This window comes from Heliconius melpomene, chromosome 9, assembly GCF_056956725.1.
Source record: "Heliconius melpomene rosina isolate 202511_hmr_F chromosome 9, ASM5695672v1, whole genome shotgun sequence".
NCBI lineage: Eukaryota > Metazoa > Arthropoda > Insecta > Lepidoptera > Nymphalidae > Heliconius > Heliconius melpomene.
Genome location: NC_140397.1, coordinates 3,834,532 through 3,853,369, shown reverse-complemented (window position 1 = coordinate 3,853,369; position 18,838 = coordinate 3,834,532). Strand labels below are relative to the sequence as shown.

The window sequence follows — 18,838 nt, the reverse complement described above, 5'->3', positions numbered from 1 at the left end:
TTCCGCCGAATTCGGGAGGCATTTCCTGATAAGTGACCAAACTCAACACCGTACAATTTGACACCAGGGCGACGAAATGAAAATATTAGTTAAATATTTCATTTCTGCGAGTGTGAAATGAACCCACAACCTATCGCGGGTATTTCCAAAATATTAATATTTAGTCATTCAGTAGTATGAATAAGTATTTATTTTGGGCGTTCCTTTAAATCATATATAAACTTGAAGCTTCTCTCATTAACATGTAAACGACAGATGTCTTTAGCGTTACTGATAACAATATAAAGAGAATCTATTCTTCGCCCTACAAAAATTAACCACAAACTCACTTTACAGTATTCGTTATAGCGTGCCAGGCGTGTTACCTCGCCGATATCGGAAAATGTCGCGGCCAGTACCTTTAATTCATTTAAAATAGTTAAAAATAATTGTTTTTAGTGAAGAAATAATAAATAACTGTTATTTGTGAAAAAAAATAATTTTAAAATAATTACAATGGTGTTTAAATTGCAAATCGATGGGACTTCTCCGCGAGCGAGTAGACTTCGGTCGGTAGCGTCTCAGGTATGTGATAGTTTCACGTTTTTATAATTAATATATAAAATATTATTTCAATAATGATAACAATCATTAGATTTACGAGCTAATATAACTACTATTATTGTATGGTATTAACAGGTTGACTTCTAAGAACTCATAATAATATTTATCTATTAATAATTTATATTACACTTTGCAAGAGCAGTTAGCATTTTATTTCTATTAATGGTGACAAGATATTATGATATATACTAATATAATACTAGCGGTGCGCCCGCGGCTTCGCCTGCGTGAACTACGTTATTATTAATTTCTGCCTCCATGAGTACCTACGTCCTATAAGTGACGTCCATGCAAAATTTGAGACTCTTAGCATTTGTGGTAACGAAGTTTCCTACAAACTTTCAACCCCAAAAACAACCCCTTTGAAGTCGAATATTGCAAATTCCCGTCTTAGCGAGCACCTACGTCCTATAAACAACCTCCGTGCAAAATTTGAAACTCCTAGCTCTGGTAGTTTTGAGATTTCGTGATGAATGAGTGAGTGACCTTTCGATTTTATATATGGACCGTTTATTTTGAAAGTGGTGTAAGACCATTTTTGAGAAAAATGAGCTATCACGTAATTCATGCTTAATTTAATGTTAATTTTTTATCCGTCCGTTAACTAGTCCGTGTTTAATTTCTCAAAAAAAAGCCACGTTTTGAACAACTTAAAATCGGTCGGTAAATGAAATTGCATAATCATCGATATACTAACCTTAAATTTTCTCGAAACAAAAGAAAATGGACTTACACCACTCTCAAAATAAACGGTCCATATATAGATAAAAATAAATATCAGGCGGAGAACACAGAGAATACCTTTCAAGAAATACGAAATGTAAATACAAAACAATATAATATAACTGAATATTTATACTATTTTTTTTTTATATTTTGATACTTTTCAATATTTATATACAAGTATACGGAATACAGCTTTCCACTATATTTCGCGTATATTCTGCCTACTCTGCTATTAGCGAGATACAGCGTAAAGCTGAAAAAAAATATGAAAGGATATCGTTATTGTTTACCCTTATAAATATATTCTACGTACGTTTATGTTGGAAATTATGAATAACAATATGGAAATAAATAATGGAAAAACATTTGGTATACTAATTATCCGTGTATTTGCGTATGAATTTTAAACAGAACATAGCAAATACTCTTTGTAGTTCGACAAACAATTTGTCACGCATTTTAACTTAATTTTCTATTGTAATGATTATAATATTTTTTTTGGATTTAAAGGGTTCCGTACAGATATGAACACGGAACCCTTATGGGATCACATTGTTGTCTGTCTGTCCGTTTGTCAAGATCATTTGTATCGAGATCGCATGGAAGTGTCAAGCTGAAATTACCTATAATCAAATATTTTATTTTATCGTCCCTAAAGTGAAGCACAAAATAAAATTTTAAGTCAACGCTATCAAAAAATACGAAGATTTATGTATTTTGTACGATTTTTTTTGTTCTTTTGTATGAATTCACATAACCGGGTATTTAGGGTTCCGTACATTATAAGGAAAAAAAAGAACTCTTATAAGATCAGTTTGTCGCTCGTTGTAGTCATTGTCGTCGACAAAAAACGCAAATTCGACACTATAAAGGAAATCAAAATTAACTCGCTTTTTTTCTCTGAAATTGTGTAGAAAATAGGGAGTATTCTAGTGGTTCGGTTCGGTTCTTTATTTATGGTGCTTCGAGCGTGCCAGTTGAGCACTATTCACTTCGCCAATGTCACGTTGTATGGAGAACACACAAAGGAGATTATAAATAAATTACAAAATTTTGAAAGATACAATTTTATTAGCAGTATTTACTTTTAAATTCATTCTTCATTATATTAGCCTACATACATTGACATACATACATATTTAAGAAAGTAAAAATTCAACAAAATAATACTGATATCTTAAGAGTCAATTTAATAAATTTAAGTGTTTTATATCGTTTCAGAATTAAGATATGTGTTATTACATGAAACATTTATTTATATTTATATTTTCATTTCTTCGCTCTGGCGTCGAGGCCAAACGGCGTTGAGTTTTGCCACTCAACACACAAAGGCCTCCAGATTTCGGCGGAATGTTGGGTAACTTAACACTAGGTTCCTTCTGCCTACCCTGCTGTACGCGGCATACAATGTGAAGCTGAAAAAATATATTTTACACCCAATTTGTTAATTTCTTTTTCTTTTGTTCTTTTGTTAGTTTCTCGCTTCATCCTCTTCGTTTTTGTTGCTATTCGACCTTGGAATGGCCATTAACTTCTCAACTATCATGATTCCCGCACTCCTCAATGCCAAAGAGGGATTATCTTTAGATGACACGCAAGCTTCTTGGTTCGGTAAGTTTTTTTTTGGAAAATTAACTTAAGATAACGGAGGGAACCTGAGAATCTAATGTTTTCAGGTTCCCTCCGTCTACCCTGCTGTGAGTGGGATTTAGTGTCAAGCTGATAGATAGTAGACACTGTACCGTTACCGTTTACTCAATGTAGATATTTTTCAACAAACTATGAAAAATGTATAATTTAGCATAATTTTATCAGCATCTAACAATTTTATAATTATTCTTCCATTATTTCAGGAAGTATATCATTTCTATCACAGCCAGCTGGTGCGCTCATCTCTGGGCCTGTAGTGGACTATTTTGGTAGGAAAAGAGCCAACTTTCTCGTCAATATACCTATGATAATAGCATGGGTTATCATGTATTACTCTTGGAGCATTCCAGCTCTGTTCACTGCCAACGCCTTGCTTGGTGTTAGTTCTGGAATCATGGAGGCACCTATCAATTCATATGTAGGAGAAATCAGGTATGCTGTGGATAATAATTTAAATTCATCATGGAAACAGTCTTTACTTCAATTTGATATTTCGTAATATTGTGTTGAGCGATAATATCTCGAAATACTCATAATGGCATATAAATTACTCTTAATTATTCAGGGTAAGTCAGTTTCAATTACTATCAAATATATTTATAGTTATGAAAGGGGAAAGGGGGAAATTTTTCTAGTTAGTAAGTACCTACGCATACAGTCTTAACTACATATTAGACTATTAATGCTCAAAATTTCAGTTTTGCTAAAGTGACGTAGGTCTGGGGGCCCGGTATCTCAGTCTACTAGTTTATTTTATAAGTTTCATGTAAACAATTACATTATATGGAATGTCTTTGGATTCTTGTAATAAATAAAATATGTATTTATACCTATTAAGTTTATTGTTCATAACGGTCATATCCAACTTAACGCCAGCATCTATTTATATACTCATCATCATCATCGACAGCCATCTTTTGTTCACTGCTGGACATAGGCCTTCCCCAATTCTCGCAACACACTCGATCCTCACCTCTCCGGATCCGCTGCCTGTTATATACTCATTTTAAAAAAAATTATAAATATCTTGTTATTTAGAAATTTTCCTTTTTACAATTTTTACAAATATTCGCGTCCCAGTGACACCATTTTTCAACAAGCCAGTATTGTTTGTAAATATATAAAAATAATTAATTCAATAATTATATTATGTATTTATTTTTATTGAAAATAAACCCAAGGCAGTAACAGAAGGTTGACGCTCAAATAAAAAAAAAATACTACTTTAACCTTCTCAGTATCAATAGATATTAATTTCAATAATAAATAAAACTTTTAATATTTTTCCCTTGGTATGAGTTCATTTTATTTCTTCAATTTCATCTGAGGTCAGTCGTAGCGCAGCGGAACAACTATGTAACTGAAAACGGGAAAGGTTATAGGTTCGATTCCCACTCGAGAAAAAGATCTAATATTTTCATACCCTAGCTCTGGTCGTGTGACTGTAACGCGACGGTTGTGCTAAATGCCTCCAAAATACGGCAGAAAGTGGGGAACGGAGTGTTTTAACACTAGGTTCCCTCTGCCTACCCTGCTGTGTGCGGGATACAGAGTGAAGTTGATTTATTTAATTGGATATTAAGAATTATAGTTTTCCTTTACAGTGAACCCTCAATCCGTGGTGCGCTTTGCACTGTGACGCAATTCTGCACCTCCTTTGGCATTCTTATTATGTACTTTTTGGGTACCATAGTGGAGTGGCGGACTGCTGCTCTCATATGTCTCGTAGCACCTATAGCATCTATGCTTATGGTTATATTTGTAAGTATATTTTGAATTATTTTATTTCTATTTGCTTTCAAAATTGATAATCTGTGAAAAATCAACTAAATATGTAGAATTTGCAAATTAGTCTTTTTCCTAAGAACTAGAAATACACGTTATTGACATTAAACAACAAAGGTATTTCCTCAATATAATTTAACAATGTGATTTCTAGCGCCTTACATTTTAAATATAGCAATGAAAAAATATATGTTAACAATATAGAAATGTCATATTTAACTTTGCAGTCACCAGAAACGCCAGTCTGGCTCCTAATGAGACAAAGAGATGAAGAAGCTTTAAAATCTCTCTGCAAACTCCGCGGATGGACTTCACCAGATAACGTTAAAGAAGAATTTGACGATTTGAGCAATTATAGTAAAAATTTACAAAATTGCGTAATATGCTCCAGTCTAGAGCAAAACGTTAAAACATGCCCACATGATTCCATGAATTGGTTTAAAAGGTAAATATGAAATGAAATTCAATTTAAAATGTAAGAATAATATTAAATATAGTCGTAAGTAGCTTAGAAGGTTGTGACAAAACAATAGATACAACGAGGAATAATCCTTGATATATGTTTTTTTTTACTTTAGGGACATTAAAATATTTTAAATGCAAGCAATCCTCCCAACTCCCCTCCCTGAGGAGGACTATAGGCAATCAGAATAGACAAATTGTGGTCTTCCGACGTAACAAACCTAATTGAGCTATTACAGCGATAGAATCAATTGCAATAACTACTTCCTTTTCAATTGTACCTAGACGAATGAAACTACTTTTAGAATTTAGTAAAACATTATTAAATTTTCAAACAATATAATACTAAACGTTTTCTAAAAAAGTCTTTTTTTTTCCATGTTCATTTCAGACGTATGCTCAAGTTTAGATATGTGATGCTTCGCAAAGAGACGCTAAGACCATTGTCATTAGTGATGATGTACTTTTTGTTCTTTGTGATGAGTGGACTGACACCGATTAAGCCAAATCTGGTAAACGTTTGTGGAGCTTTTGGTATGGCACAAGAAGGAAAGCAGATTGTAGTAAGTATAATATTTTTTATACATTATTTAATATTGTTGTAGTTAATAATTTTGGGTCGAAATTCTTACCCCTTTTTTTGTTAATTAATTAAGTTAACTTAAAGAAATGTATTATATTAAATAATATAAAAAATTGCGAAGACATTAAGAAAACCAGAGAAATTCCGAATAATGTTGTTACCTTCACGCTGTATCCCGAGCATCACAGGGAAGGCAGAGACAATCCATTACGACATTTCCATTTCCCACTTTCTTGTGAACTCTTGAGACATACGTGTTAAATGGTGGAACTAAAGGCCGTGCTTTGCTTAGTTACCAAAGCGACGAAATGAAAATATATTAGTTATACAAATCTCAAATCATTACTGTGAAAGTAACATAAGTTTTTTCTACTTTTCAGTTAATGGTCGGTATTTTAACATTTGCCACGGGTATCTTTGTTGTCGCTGTAATCCGAATTGTTGGCAAAAGAAAACTTGCGATTTCATCAATATTTGCTAGCGCTATAGTTTGCGTGCTACTCAGTATATATGCGAGACAAAACTTAGATGACAAAGTTTTTTCATATGATCCTAAAACATTTCCAAAGAACACTAGTGTGGTGCCGCTAGTACTGCTGTACTTATTGACTATATTCACGGGCCTGGGTATACCTTGGGTCTTGCTGGGTGAAGTGTTCCCCTTCAGGTAATTTTAATATTTTATTGCGTTTTTTTACATATTTGTATAAACATAGTCGTACTTAAGTAGTTTAGTATTTAAATAATATTCCTTTATTCCTTAAGTTTTCAAGTGCTAAAGATAACTCTCAGAGATTTATAAGAAATTGTATGATTTTTAAATTGTATGTTCATGTGTATATTTAGAAATAATTAGATATCATTAACTTATATAACCCCCTGTAAAATAATTTGATCTTAATTATAGTCAATAATAAAATAAATATTAATAATACGATTATTGTTACTAATTTCTCAATCAAAGAAAAATAAAGAAGAATAATACATTTTTTATCTAAATTAAAATATTTTACAGGAGCCGTGCTACAGCTCAAGGATTGTCGGCTGCGAGCAATTACTTATTTTCATTTTTAGGTTCAAAAACTTTAATTAACTTAGAAAGCAGTGTCAAACTATGGGGCACTTTCGCCACATATGCCACTTTCGGCTTCCTGGGAACGATATTTTTGTATTTCTTCTTGCCAGAAACCGAAGGTAAAAGCTTGCAAGAAATTGAGGAATATTACAAGGGGAATCTTAGAATTTTCGCTGACGATCCCATAATAAATACATTTAGAAAACGAAAAGAAGATAAAAGATGAAATGGCTCAAAGTATTATTTTTATAAGATAAAATAAATATATCTTTAAGTGACTTATTTTGTTTACGGTTATTGCTTTATGTAACTTTTTTTTTACAAAAAGAAAAGAATAAGAAATAAAATATATTTTTAATAAAATATATATAAAACTTATTTAATAGTATAGAAAATACATATACAGTTTATAAAATAAATTACTGTGAAGGGTTCTCAATTCTCGCTATGAATAGAGGAATAGCAAACTGTGTGTCCCAAAGGACAGCTAAAAATGGTCTGCTGGCCTGAAAGATAGCGGCTGGCTCGTCGTACGACAACGCAATGGCAGCGAATCCAGATGCAGCAGCAGCAGAAAGTCCTTGCTCATCCACCGATAAGTAGCCAGTGTGAATAGCTTGAGATATTTCAGGAGAGTATGTCCTATAAGTGCCTATACCTGTCAGGTCACTTTTAGACGAAAATATGCTAGAAATGCCCATCTGAAATGGAAAATAAAATGTTTTAAAATTTTCAGACACTTTTATATAACACTAGCGGTCCGCCCGCGGCTTCGCCCTACATCCTGTAAGTGAAGTCCATGCAAAATTTGAGACTCCTAGTATTTGTAGTAACGAAGTTTCATAGAAACTTTCAACCCCAAAAACAACCCCTTAGAAGTCGAATATTAAAAATCCCCGTCTTAGCGAGCACCTACGTCCTATAAATAACTTCTATGCAAAATTTGAAATTTCTAACACATGTAGATTATAGCTAGTCTAATAAAAAAAAATGTAAATAAATTATAATCCATAATAACAACAAATTTTCAATACTTACATTTTTCAACACTGGTATCATATCAGTATCAGATTTAATTGTAAACTTTGGAATCTCCAATTGTATTTCAGTTTCGTTAAACTTATGGAAATTTACCAACTTCATATTTGTTAACGAATTTAAAGCATTGTCAACGTTGGACAAGCGATGTGGCAGTATTAATATTAGCGAGTATTGGTGGCGCTGCAAAGAAAATTATAATATATAAGTAATTTTTTTTAACGTAGTAATACCAAAGAAAACCATATAAAATAGCAAAAATAATGAATTTAGATATCTGTTAAGCTTGTAGAATTGAATTGAATTCTTGATATATGGCGTTTCGAGTGCCAGTTGAGCACAATACATTTCACCAATGTCACGTTGTATGGAAAACACACGAAGGAAATTGACCGGTAATAAAATAGATAAATGTACACAATTATAGAATACATGTTTAAGCTTGTAGTTACAATAAGCAATTATGTAGATATGTATATTTAATAATAATTTTTATTTTCCTGGATATGTTAAACAGAGAGCAGGGTTGAGTTACGATACCGATCTCGCAACATTTCTCGTAAGAAAAGAAAGTTTATTTACTCCATACTTCAATAGATAATAAATAGATAAACAACAAATGAGATTTAGTGTTCAGTATTATTTGTAGTGTTAAGAAAAAAAAATACAGTTAAATATAAAAAAAACTTTGCTTTTATTGATAGTTTATTTCATGTTACTAATAAATAAGTGATATAATGTCACAGAAACTTGCGTTTATTAAAAGTTATTTTTTTGTAACTAACCTAATTTGATTTATTTAAATTTTTGGTACTACGCCAATATGATACACTTATTATATTTGAATATTTTTTATCATTGGTTGAAAGTAATTCCCTTTAAAATAATAATTAATTTAAAAAGTTAAATCCATCCAATTAATAAACACGCCCTTACCTTACCTTAGCAATTAATCAAAATAATGGTGCGAGACACATACATACAGTACCACCTATAAATAATACTAGCAGCCCACCCGCGGCTTCGCCTGCGTGAACTACTTTATTATTAATTTCTGTCTCCATGAGTACCTACGTCCTATAAGTAACTCCTATGCAAAATTTGTGATTCCTAGCACATGTAGTTTCTGAGATTTCGTGATGAGTGAGTAACCTTTCGATTTTATATATATATAGATCTATTTATCTTTGCTATATAAAAATAACTGATATTTACCTCAAACGGCATAACTGTAACAAATGATTTAGTCTCTTCATCAATACCATACTTAAATGTGTTGCGCATGCGCATGAATGGCACGGATATGGATTCTCCATTGCTGAGGTGGAATATGAGAGGCTTAGTGGACTCCCTTTTAAATTTTGTTTCCCACAACCCTTTGAAATATACGGCGTTGGCTATTACTAATTGAGTCTGGTAATTAACAGCACCTAGAAGTAAATTTTGTTTTTTATTATTATATCTATAAAATTAAAAAAAAATTGCTTTATTCTCATAGATTTTTCTTACAAGTTGACTCGCTGAGACTTCCCAGTAAGTAATCAAGGATACTTTTGTTGGGAATGACTCGCTTCTCCGTTTGGTACATTTAAGTTTACAGAATAGTTAATAGATATAACAGAAAACAAATAAGGGGGCAGTAAATGTAGGCATTTGTACCTGTGTATGAGTGGATGAATAGAGAACAATCTATGCGTACTTTTAGATTTAATTCATAAACTAACTTATTTAACTATGCATTGCTAGCTTACTGTATGGAAGTAGATTTTCAATTTTGTTATGAGTTTGTGCTGCTACCCATTTATTAATTTGTCTAACTGCTGCAGCAGGTCTTGAAAAATCAACAGGTGTGACTTCACTGCCAAAATTTTGAATGGCAGTGTCTTTGAAGTCGAAGTTTATATCGAAGCCATCACCAACGTACAAGTTATTGGACACAGTCAAAATATTTCGAGAGTTTCTTTTCTGAAAAGATTTTGAGAATTAATTTTAAATATATGAAACTTGTTAATACTACTGTTACTTATACTATAGCTCCTTTCTAAATATTTTTTTTCGTATTCACACATGTCCCTGTACATAATAAGCATGGACCTTGGTGAAATCTGTATTTATTACATCATAATTTTTTTCGTTACACGTTGTACCCCGCACATAATTGGCTTGACAGAAGGAACCTGGGAACCTAATGTTAATCCACTCCATTAGCATTAAAACACTGCCGTTCCCCACTTTCCCTTTCCCCCAGGCCTTGTATATTGAGTGGCGAAACTCAACGCAGCGCTTTTATTATCAGTGCGTTTAAATGAAAAAAAATAAATATTTCGTTCCTCCAAGTAGGAATCGAACCAACGACTGTCGCTTTACAGTCTCAGACTTGTGCCCCTGCGCCATGACGGCCTCCCATTACATTTTCTGTTCTATCATGAATGGCTACCATAAGTTTCTTTTTATTTTCCACTTACTTTCATATCATAAGTGAGTCGTCTATACGTAGGTGCTGTGAGGTCAGCAGTCATCTGCAGGGATCTGGTTATTTCTTTCTGTGCTTCATCCACTGTACCTTGTTGCAACAGAGCCAATACCGTCGCAATTGATGTGGGAGACACTATTATATTGCCATTTTGTAAGCTATTCACACTCTGAAAATCACCAAATATAATTAACGCCATTTATTATTAAAAACATATGTGAATCAATATAAATCCACTTCACGCTACATCCCGCATACAGCAGGGTAAGCAGAGGGAACCTAGTGTTAAGACACACCGTTCCCCACTTTCTGCCGAATTCTGGTAGCATTGTGTGTTGAGTGGCAGAACTCAACGCCGCAATATGTAATTAGTTATCAGTATTCTAAATTAGTCATATATTGTAAAATAAATCTAAAAAAGTATAAGTAATAATAATAATGACAAAATAAATAAAAAGTCACAATTTCTAAATCGATTTGTAAATAAGGACTCACTTTCATTAAATTTATTCCGAATGTTGTTATTGCATATGTTATGTTATTTAGCTGTTCCACATCAGTTTTTGGAACACCAATAAATCTTATTGGATTTGAAGCAATGGGAGACTCGTCTAAGTCAACTGGTCTACTGGATGTTACACGATTAATAGAATTGATATTACGATTATCACTCAATGATGATTGAGCCTTGTCATTATTGGGATTCACTTGCCCTTCAGAATTTTTACGTTTAAGTACTTCTTGCAGATATATATCATAAGAATCTTGTACTTTGTTGGGATTAGCTTGTGCTGCAATGTTTCTTTGATTAACTATATCTTGCAAATATCTATCGTAAGAATCTTTAACTTCATTCGAGGTTCTTGGAGTTACGAAGATCACTTGTTGTCGGCCATTGTGGAAACGTTGTGATTTTACATCTAAAATGCACAACGCAGTGAGTGCTGAAATTAAATTCAATTAAATTAAATTCTGGTTTCTGTTATTAAAGTTACATCCTACGCGGATATATAATATCAACAGGCTCCATTATCAACATTAAAATATTTATAAATAATTGAGGAAACAAATTCCTCTACAAAAGTTTTTATATCGTTTTTAATTTATTTATAAATGCTTAGTGTAAGTCGATGTTATACCTAAGTAATAAAAAAACTAGGATTTAACTTACCAATTATAAATTTCATATTGATTTCACTTCAAATAGCACATTAGACACGTTTTTAACTTTATAATATTTTTTAAATATATTAAACAAAAATGTAAACGATGTTCGACCTCAGCTCACTACTACACTGACCGTAACGCGTAAACAAGAATTATAATAGTGGATTGCAGACACTAAACTTGTTATTGCAATTTAAGCTTTATTACCTTATAAATAGAAATACATTTTGAAAATTACAAGAACGTCGCTTAGTATAAAACAAGTTTTTATATTGAAGTTATCTGTAGTGGTTTTCCTCATCAGAGCAGGTTCCTTTAACAAGTATTTAAGACTTCTTAGTTGATAAAATTATAGTGAAAGATCAAAGTTTGAATAGATATAAGATCAATGTTTAAATATAAATAAAATACTGTTAAATGTTCTCTCTGTTTACCGTCTCTGTTTTCTCTCTAATAATATAGAATGTATCGCAAAAAAGTTAATTTTAATGTTGATTTTACATATATTACTAGCAAAGCAGCCGCGATCTCACCCGCCTAAATTTATTAATTTTACTATTAAATATATTTTCTTTCTAATCTTTACACAAATTAGAGCCTACTTGTTATTCCAAAGTACAAGCTATATTGCTGATAGTTTCATCGAAATCCGTTTAGTAATTTTTGTGTGAAAGTGGATCAAATATCTTAAGAAACTTTCACATTTATAATGTTCTTATCAGTAGGTTAAGTAGGATTGGCTTCTTAAAGTTTAAAGTGCATCTGCATAAGCATGTGATAATAAACATAATTATATAAGTGTTTACAATCATAACAAAATTAAAAATAATTGAAAGTTATCAATAAGTATATGTAGATATTTGGCTTTTAATGTTTTAATAATAAATATTACCTACATATTAAAAAAACTAATAATAAATAGGTTTTTTTTAGCTTCACGCTATATCCCGCACACGACAGGGTAGGCAGAGGGAAACTGGTGTTAATACACTCCGTTTCCATTAAGAAAATTTCATTCACAACTTATCATTGACTTCTGGCGTCATAACGTGTTGAGTGGCGCAACTCAACGCCGCTGGACTTAGTTACTACCACGTTTCTAAAAGTTTTAAGTGAATTTAGATATATAATGTAAATTACGATATAAAGAAATGAATGAGCAATGTATTTTAATTTAAATTTAATGCTACATTATGTTACTGTTAATCAAGATTAAGGCACTATAATAGAATTGCCGATAAAAAGTTGTAAAATCAGCTTTCACGCTATATTAGACACACACACACCAGGGTATGCAGAGGGAACCTAATGTTAAAACCCTCCGTTTCCCACTTTCCGCCGAAATCTGAAGGCATTGCGTGTGGAGTGGAACTGTGGAACTCTACGCCGCACTTTGCCTCGACACCAGAGCGAAGAAATGAAAATATAAACGTAAATAAATATTTCACTTCCTCTAGTGGGGATCGAACCCACAACCGTCACGTTACAGTCACACACTTGTGCCGCTGCGCCGAGACGGCCTCTGTCTGTGTTTCTTCAAATTATTATTTCCAGACAATGGGAAACACAGTTGCAATTCTTGTTTAATTTTTCTTTCTGAATGATAATAAAACTGCTTTTATTGTCAGTATTATATTTATTTAATTTATTTTTATATTATTAACAATTCAAAAAAATATTTATAATTTTAACCAGTCAAATCATGAGTCCACAATGGTGCTAATGTCTTATATTAATTAAAGTTATTAAAAAAAAAACAGAAAATACTAGAACGATGCTAAAAAATAGTCCAATAGTTTTCATTCAAGTTTCAAAATTATGTCAAGTCAACACATGATCGTTATAAAAAATATTAAAAAATAACTGAAATGAAATAAATAATAAACATTTTCGTAGTCAAAGTCGAAGTTATAGTCACAATTAAATTATTAATATAATAACATTATTATTATTAGAAATTATTACTTAGCTAATATTAAAAAAAAATTACAATTAGCATTTAAAAAAATCTGAATTAATAAATTTAAAAATTATCAGAATTAATAATTTTCTCCACTATATAATGTGGGGCTCCCCTATAACATTCCAAAAGGGCTGTATATTTATAGTCTGGTGATGACATAGAGCGAATCGCATTCCTTTGGATCGAAGAAATTGAGGATATGCATGGAGTTTTCCTATTCGCTTCTTTGTACCTGTAATTATTTTTTTATTAATACAAAACACAAAAAATATATTTACTATACACTATACAATCACTTAAAGAAATATACAAAATCGTTTATCTATATATATAAAAGGACTTGTCCTCACTGACTGAGGTAAGACGCACGCACAGCCGTAACCGGTGATGGTAGAAACGTTAAATTTGGACAGATGTTTACTTTCGTAATCTGGACATCCACTAAGAAGGGATTTTGAAAAATTTTAACCCTAAAGGACCCTAAACCCTAAATAGGGCTTGAAAGTTTGTATGGAAAGTTTGTATGTATGATTATACATGTGTTTGTATGTATGAGTACAAATAAGCAGGCGAAGCTGCGCGCGTCCGCTAGTTTATTATAATTATTTTTTATTTCGTTGATAATAAATATATTTACAACAATTTGGAGGTCATCATGGTGCAAGGCTACAAGGTTTGAAAACGACATTTGTGGGTTCGATCCCCTCTCGTGGGAATGAAATATTTATTAAAAATTAATTATTATTTTTAATATTTTCATTTCTTCGCTCTGGCACCAAGGCAAAACCCTGGCGTCGAGGTCCAACCCAATACGCAATGCATCGAACCCTGCTTACACACAGGATGAACACAGCGTGAAGCATGATTTATTTATTTTATATACAATAATGAATTTTATTATTAAAATATACAATTTTAATCTTCAGATAAAATTACAAAATTAGAGGCCGTCGTCGTTTACAGTTCAAAACTGTGCTCCTAACCTATTCCACAAAAGCTTCAAAGCTGGTGGTCTGCCTTTTTGTACCATAGACAAACAAATAGTACAAATTTAAATTCAAAATATTCTTTTTTCAAATAGACTATTATAAGCACTTTTGTATCGTCGAATGAACATATAAACAAAAAGCTACCACCGGTTCAGAAGGCAGTTTAGCAGATAAGAGCCGGCAAGAAACTCAACAGTTGCTCTTTTCAAAGTCAATGGTACAATCTATTACATTAGCTGGCGGCTATCCTGCATTACATTCAATAGACATTAATTCCATACATGTTTATCCTCTAAATATTCTTGAACAGTGTAATAATCTTTACTTGTTAGAATTTTTTTACACAATTATAATATATTTAACAGTACTTACATAGAATTCATATGTAATTTAACCAAAGCATCCTTTTTCCCTAATAAAAGAATCGCGTCCCTTACAGCAGCAGCAGCGATCGCTGATGGGTAATGCTTGCACAGCGCTTTGTCTACCATCATGCCGGCCATGCAGAGGAATGTCGCAGCCAGTTCGATTTCGCCATGGGGCTTGGTTTCACACGAGCATGACAAATATGTTATAAAGTCTTGAGGAATGATAGGGTGCGGTGGAAAATTCTAAAATTAATACAAAAAGCGTATTTTATTTTTTCTATTATCGAAACAATTTAATGATTTAAAATAAATTTGACTTATACAAGTGTTAAATATTAATTATTATGTGAGGCAAGTCGTGACACAGGGGCAAGCGTGCGACTGTAAACGCGACAGGTTGTGGGTTCGATTCCCACTCGAGGAAATAGAACTAAAAGAAAAAATCTACATAATTATTAATTGTATTTATTATTACCATCATTGCATTAATAATATTGATTTACTCTAGTAAACTTAAAGTTATTAAATTTTGTAAAATGTGTGTTACCTACATTATTATCTTACCAGAGGACGTCATGGCGCAGTTCGTTCCCCACTTGAGGAAGTGAAATATCTATTTACGTTTATTTTTCCATTTCTTCGCTCTGGTATCGAGACAGCCAGAAAGTGGGGAACGGAATGTCTTAAAACGAGGTTCCCTCAGCCTACACTATAGTAGATACTATTAGCTGATTTAATTATCTTACCAGTTTAAGCAGCACAGCTTTTTCGGCGGCCATTAAATATCTACTATCGAAAGCCTCACTCGCTAACCTAACCAGTCGACGGACGCTGTAAGCTTGGCCGTGTGTCTTCTGAGCTATCCAGAAGCACGCTGATGCGACAACTTGCAAAGAATCGTATCGGACATCAGTAGCGGTTAACACCGCGTCAAAGTACCACTGAGCTGACTGGACCACAGCTGGGTTTCCTTGGAGACCCTTAATGATTTGAGGAAAACAAAAAAAAAACCTATACTAAATTATCCTCCCTACTTGGCTCGTTACATAGTAGTGTGTGCTATATAAATGAAATATATAATGAAACTAAGATTTTAAATATTCGTCAACTATATCTATTTTTTTTGAAGGGAAACAAACAATAGGCACATTACATATAGTCTAATAACACACTATAAATATTATATATACCAATCAAGGTTCCACAAACTGCTTTCTCAAGTCTAAAGAACAACAATTTATGTACATACAAAAAACAAAATGGAAAACTTCCGTTTGGGACAAAAAGATATACACAATCTACTGCTACAAATATCGATGCTTGAACAGGTACAGAAATGAAAAAAAAACAACTTAATATCAATTTTTACAAAACAACTTACAATTCGAGCTATTTATTCTAACAAATGAACAAAAAGTAAAAAGACCACTTAGAAGTGCAAATAATTTATACTTACCAAAAATAAGAACTAAATATGGCAAAAAATCTAATATTTATGAAGGAGCACAATTTTATAATAAATTACGCCAAAATATAAAAAAAAAATAAAAAGAATTATAATTTTAAAACTAAATTAAAGAAATATCTTATAAAAAATAAAATAGAAAACATGTATTGTAATTTTTTCAAATGTGGGTAAACTTAACTTTCTCAAAGCGATTATGGTCCAAGTAAATTACTAAATTATTTCAATATACCCACAATTTCACTTATAAATGTGTATACTATTAATTTTATATGATAATTGTTTTCTTTTTATTATTTACCATTATATTGATATGTACCTATTTAAGGTAACTCTGTGTTCTCATTAAGTGAAATATATTTATTTCACTTAATGAGAACACAGAGTTAACTCTCTAACCACAAAATTTTAAAGAAAATAGAATTCGGTTACAGTATTAATATTAAATATAAATTGTAATAATAAAAATAACTTACGTTAATTCTCATGAGCCAATTAATTATACACGCCCTTGTTTTATTTGGTAGTCTTGGCTTATTCGTATTTTTCTCTGTACTGAGGAGATAGGTGACCATATCATTTGTATACTCGAAGTACGATTTTTTTACTAAAAATATGCATAAATAATGTTAAATTTAAAATATATATCATGGATTTAAAAATATATCTATGGGAAAATATGATATTCTCAATCCTACTGTGGTATATACAGCTGGAATCTTAAAAAAATATAATAATTAACACTTACAGAAATCTGAACATTGAAGTCTTTGTTCTGATGGTTCAGTAAACTCCAAGCGCCGTTTGTGCCTCTCATCTCCTCTATCTTGTTTCACTTTGGGAGAAAGTCCCTGCAGTTCACGACTATGAGGTCGTTTAAGACTTCTTTTAATATTTTTGATTCTATTTGGTTCCAGCGATGCGGGCGTTATGGATTTCTTCGCTTCTCCAACACAATTCGTTTCATGATTATTCACAAGATAATTTCCAGCCTGATTATCATTTCCAACCTGATTATCATTTCCAGCCTGATTATCATTTCCAGTCTGATTATCATCTTTTACAGTGCTGTCCATAAACACATGATAATTCCAATCTAGGTCTTCATTATTTTGGCGATAAGTTACATATCGGGTGGCAATATTTAGAGGACATTTTGGTTTTGGGTGTACTTGTTCACTCTTTTGTACTGCTCCATTTACATTTGGGTGAACTGTTGACCCGCTGAGTGTTTTCAAAGGGGGTCTTTCATTTTCTACTTTTTGTTCTCTTTTTATTAGAGCCTGTGGTAATGGTGGCAATGGTTCTTTAGGAACAGGTATTTTTGATATAATTTTCACTCTCATATTTTCTTTATCCATTGTTAAATATATTTTTTACTTTCCAGCTAAAGCGGTCACGACCAGCGTGACTGTCTAACCGTTACTAAACTAAAAATATTTAAAAGTAAAAATATCAATAATTATTTTTAGAATACCCTCAATTTTTCCTATATTAAGTGATGATGAAGATTGTGTATTTTATGCCTTTTAGGCGTGCCAGTAGAGCACAGTTTACTTCGCCAATGTCACGTAGAATGAGGAAGGCACGATGGAGATTGATGAGTTAAATATAGATGACTTAAACATATAAAAACCTAAAAGACTAGATCCTATATTAAGTATATATTGGCGTATATGAAAGCGAAGCGTTTATTTACTCTATACACTTATGTTATTTTTAAAAAAATACATAATTGTTTTTATTAGGATATTTTAAAAATCGCATATGTTATTTTAAAAAAATATATATATTACCACACAGAAATCTTTGGAACGATTTGCCACTTTCTATTAGACGTTCCAATTTTTTTTAAACGTATGTTTAAAAAAATTGTTAAAGAATATTATTTTAATACCTGTTCTTTATGAAAACGTTTACTTTTCCCATTTACTTAATATATTCGTTATTATATGATATCAATATATATTATACACGTATAAAATTATGTATTACTGTATTATATTACTTTACTAGCGACCCTCTTGCGGCTTCGCCCACTTTTACTACTGGATTATTCATATAATGTATGTTTGCAAAGCACTTAAGATAATGTGAAAATTATTTAAACACTAATGCAACCCGCATTTTCGTAGTTTCAATAAGGATTTTCCAATTGTTTTACACAGCAAGGATTTTTTAGTAGGTATCGTGATTTTAAATCTGTCGTACTAATCTTTTCAAGTACTTGTTAAAATCGTCTTCGTTGCTATATAGGCAGGCGGGTTTTTTTTTCGAGCTTGTGGTTAATGCTGAAGAGGGTATTCTGTCCCTGATGAAAAGCAAGCACTACGTGGCTGCCTGTGAGGAAAATTAAATAGAATGCATCGGCCGGGAATCGAACCCGGGCCGCTCGCGTGGCAGGCCAGCATTCTACCACTGAACCACCGATGCGTGTAAGGCAGGCGGGCGCGGCGGACTCGCATGTATAAGCATAACGTCGCGAGGCGCG

The 18,838-nt window shown here is 32.2% G+C and overlaps 3 protein-coding genes across 3 annotated transcripts; 1 reads left to right on the top strand and 2 right to left on the bottom strand.

The window, feature by feature from the left end:
- Positions 1 to 334: 334 nt before the first annotated feature.
- LOC146536230 (facilitated trehalose transporter Tret1-like) lies at positions 335 to 7,166 on the top strand. The gene is made up of 8 exons (XM_085190104.1): positions 335 to 564; positions 2,805 to 2,940; positions 3,183 to 3,411; positions 4,584 to 4,740; positions 4,992 to 5,209; positions 5,618 to 5,789; positions 6,190 to 6,476; positions 6,825 to 7,166. Exons 1-8 carry the CDS (start codon positions 496 to 498, stop codon positions 7,108 to 7,110), a joined length of 1,554 nt encoding a protein of 517 aa, XP_085046230.1. The 5' UTR covers positions 335 to 495; the 3' UTR covers positions 7,111 to 7,166.
- Positions 7,167 to 7,235: 69 nt separating this feature from the next.
- On the bottom strand, positions 7,236 to 11,706 carry LOC146536229 (leukocyte elastase inhibitor-like). The gene is made up of 7 exons (XM_085190105.1): positions 11,567 to 11,706; positions 10,891 to 11,339; positions 10,388 to 10,564; positions 9,674 to 9,887; positions 9,138 to 9,352; positions 7,923 to 8,105; positions 7,236 to 7,585 (listed from the first exon to the last, which is right to left on the bottom strand). Exons 1-7 carry the CDS (start codon positions 11,580 to 11,582, stop codon positions 7,304 to 7,306), a joined length of 1,536 nt encoding a protein of 511 aa, XP_085046231.1. The 5' UTR covers positions 11,583 to 11,706; the 3' UTR covers positions 7,236 to 7,303.
- A 1,539-nt stretch (positions 11,707 to 13,245) lies between these two features.
- LOC146536228 (uncharacterized) lies at positions 13,246 to 17,716 on the bottom strand. Its single transcript, XM_085190445.1, has 5 exons — positions 17,096 to 17,716; positions 16,824 to 16,954; positions 15,629 to 15,862; positions 14,887 to 15,125; positions 13,246 to 13,757 (listed from the first exon to the last, which is right to left on the bottom strand). The coding sequence occupies exons 1-5, from the start codon at positions 17,706 to 17,708 to the stop codon at positions 13,586 to 13,588; spliced, it is 1,389 nt and encodes a 462-aa protein (XP_085046571.1). The 5' UTR covers positions 17,709 to 17,716; the 3' UTR covers positions 13,246 to 13,585.
- Between the last annotated feature and the right edge of the window lie 1,122 nt (positions 17,717 to 18,838).

Excerpts from the sequence above, each read along its gene's own strand:
- LOC146536229 (XM_085190105.1), bottom strand. Across the intron at positions 9,888-10,387 it reads GACTCACTTATGATATGAAA|AAAAGAAACTCTCGAAATAT; the intron begins GTAAGTGGAAAA and ends AAATCTTTTCAG. Across the intron at positions 7,586-7,922 it reads TGATACCAGTGTTGAAAAAT|ATGGGCATTTCTAGCATATT; the intron begins GTAAGTATTGAA and ends TTTCCATTTCAG.
- LOC146536230 (XM_085190104.1), top strand. The coding sequence starts at position 496 with ATGGTGTTTAAATTGCAAATCGATGGGACTTCTCCGCGAGCGAGTAGA. Across the intron at positions 2,941-3,182 it reads CACGCAAGCTTCTTGGTTCG|GAAGTATATCATTTCTATCA; the intron begins GTAAGTTTTTTT and ends CCATTATTTCAG. Across the intron at positions 4,741-4,991 it reads CTATGCTTATGGTTATATTT|TCACCAGAAACGCCAGTCTG; the intron begins GTAAGTATATTT and ends TTAACTTTGCAG.
- LOC146536228 (XM_085190445.1), bottom strand. The coding sequence starts at position 17,708 with ATGGATAAAGAAAATATGAGAGTGAAAATTATATCAAAAATACCTGTT. Across the intron at positions 15,863-16,823 it reads ATTGGCTCATGAGAATTAAC|GGTCTCCAAGGAAACCCAGC; the intron begins GTAAGTTATTTT and ends CAAATCATTAAG. Across the intron at positions 15,126-15,628 it reads AAGCTGTGCTGCTTAAACTG|AATTTTCCACCGCACCCTAT; the intron begins GTAAGATAATTA and ends TATTAATTTTAG.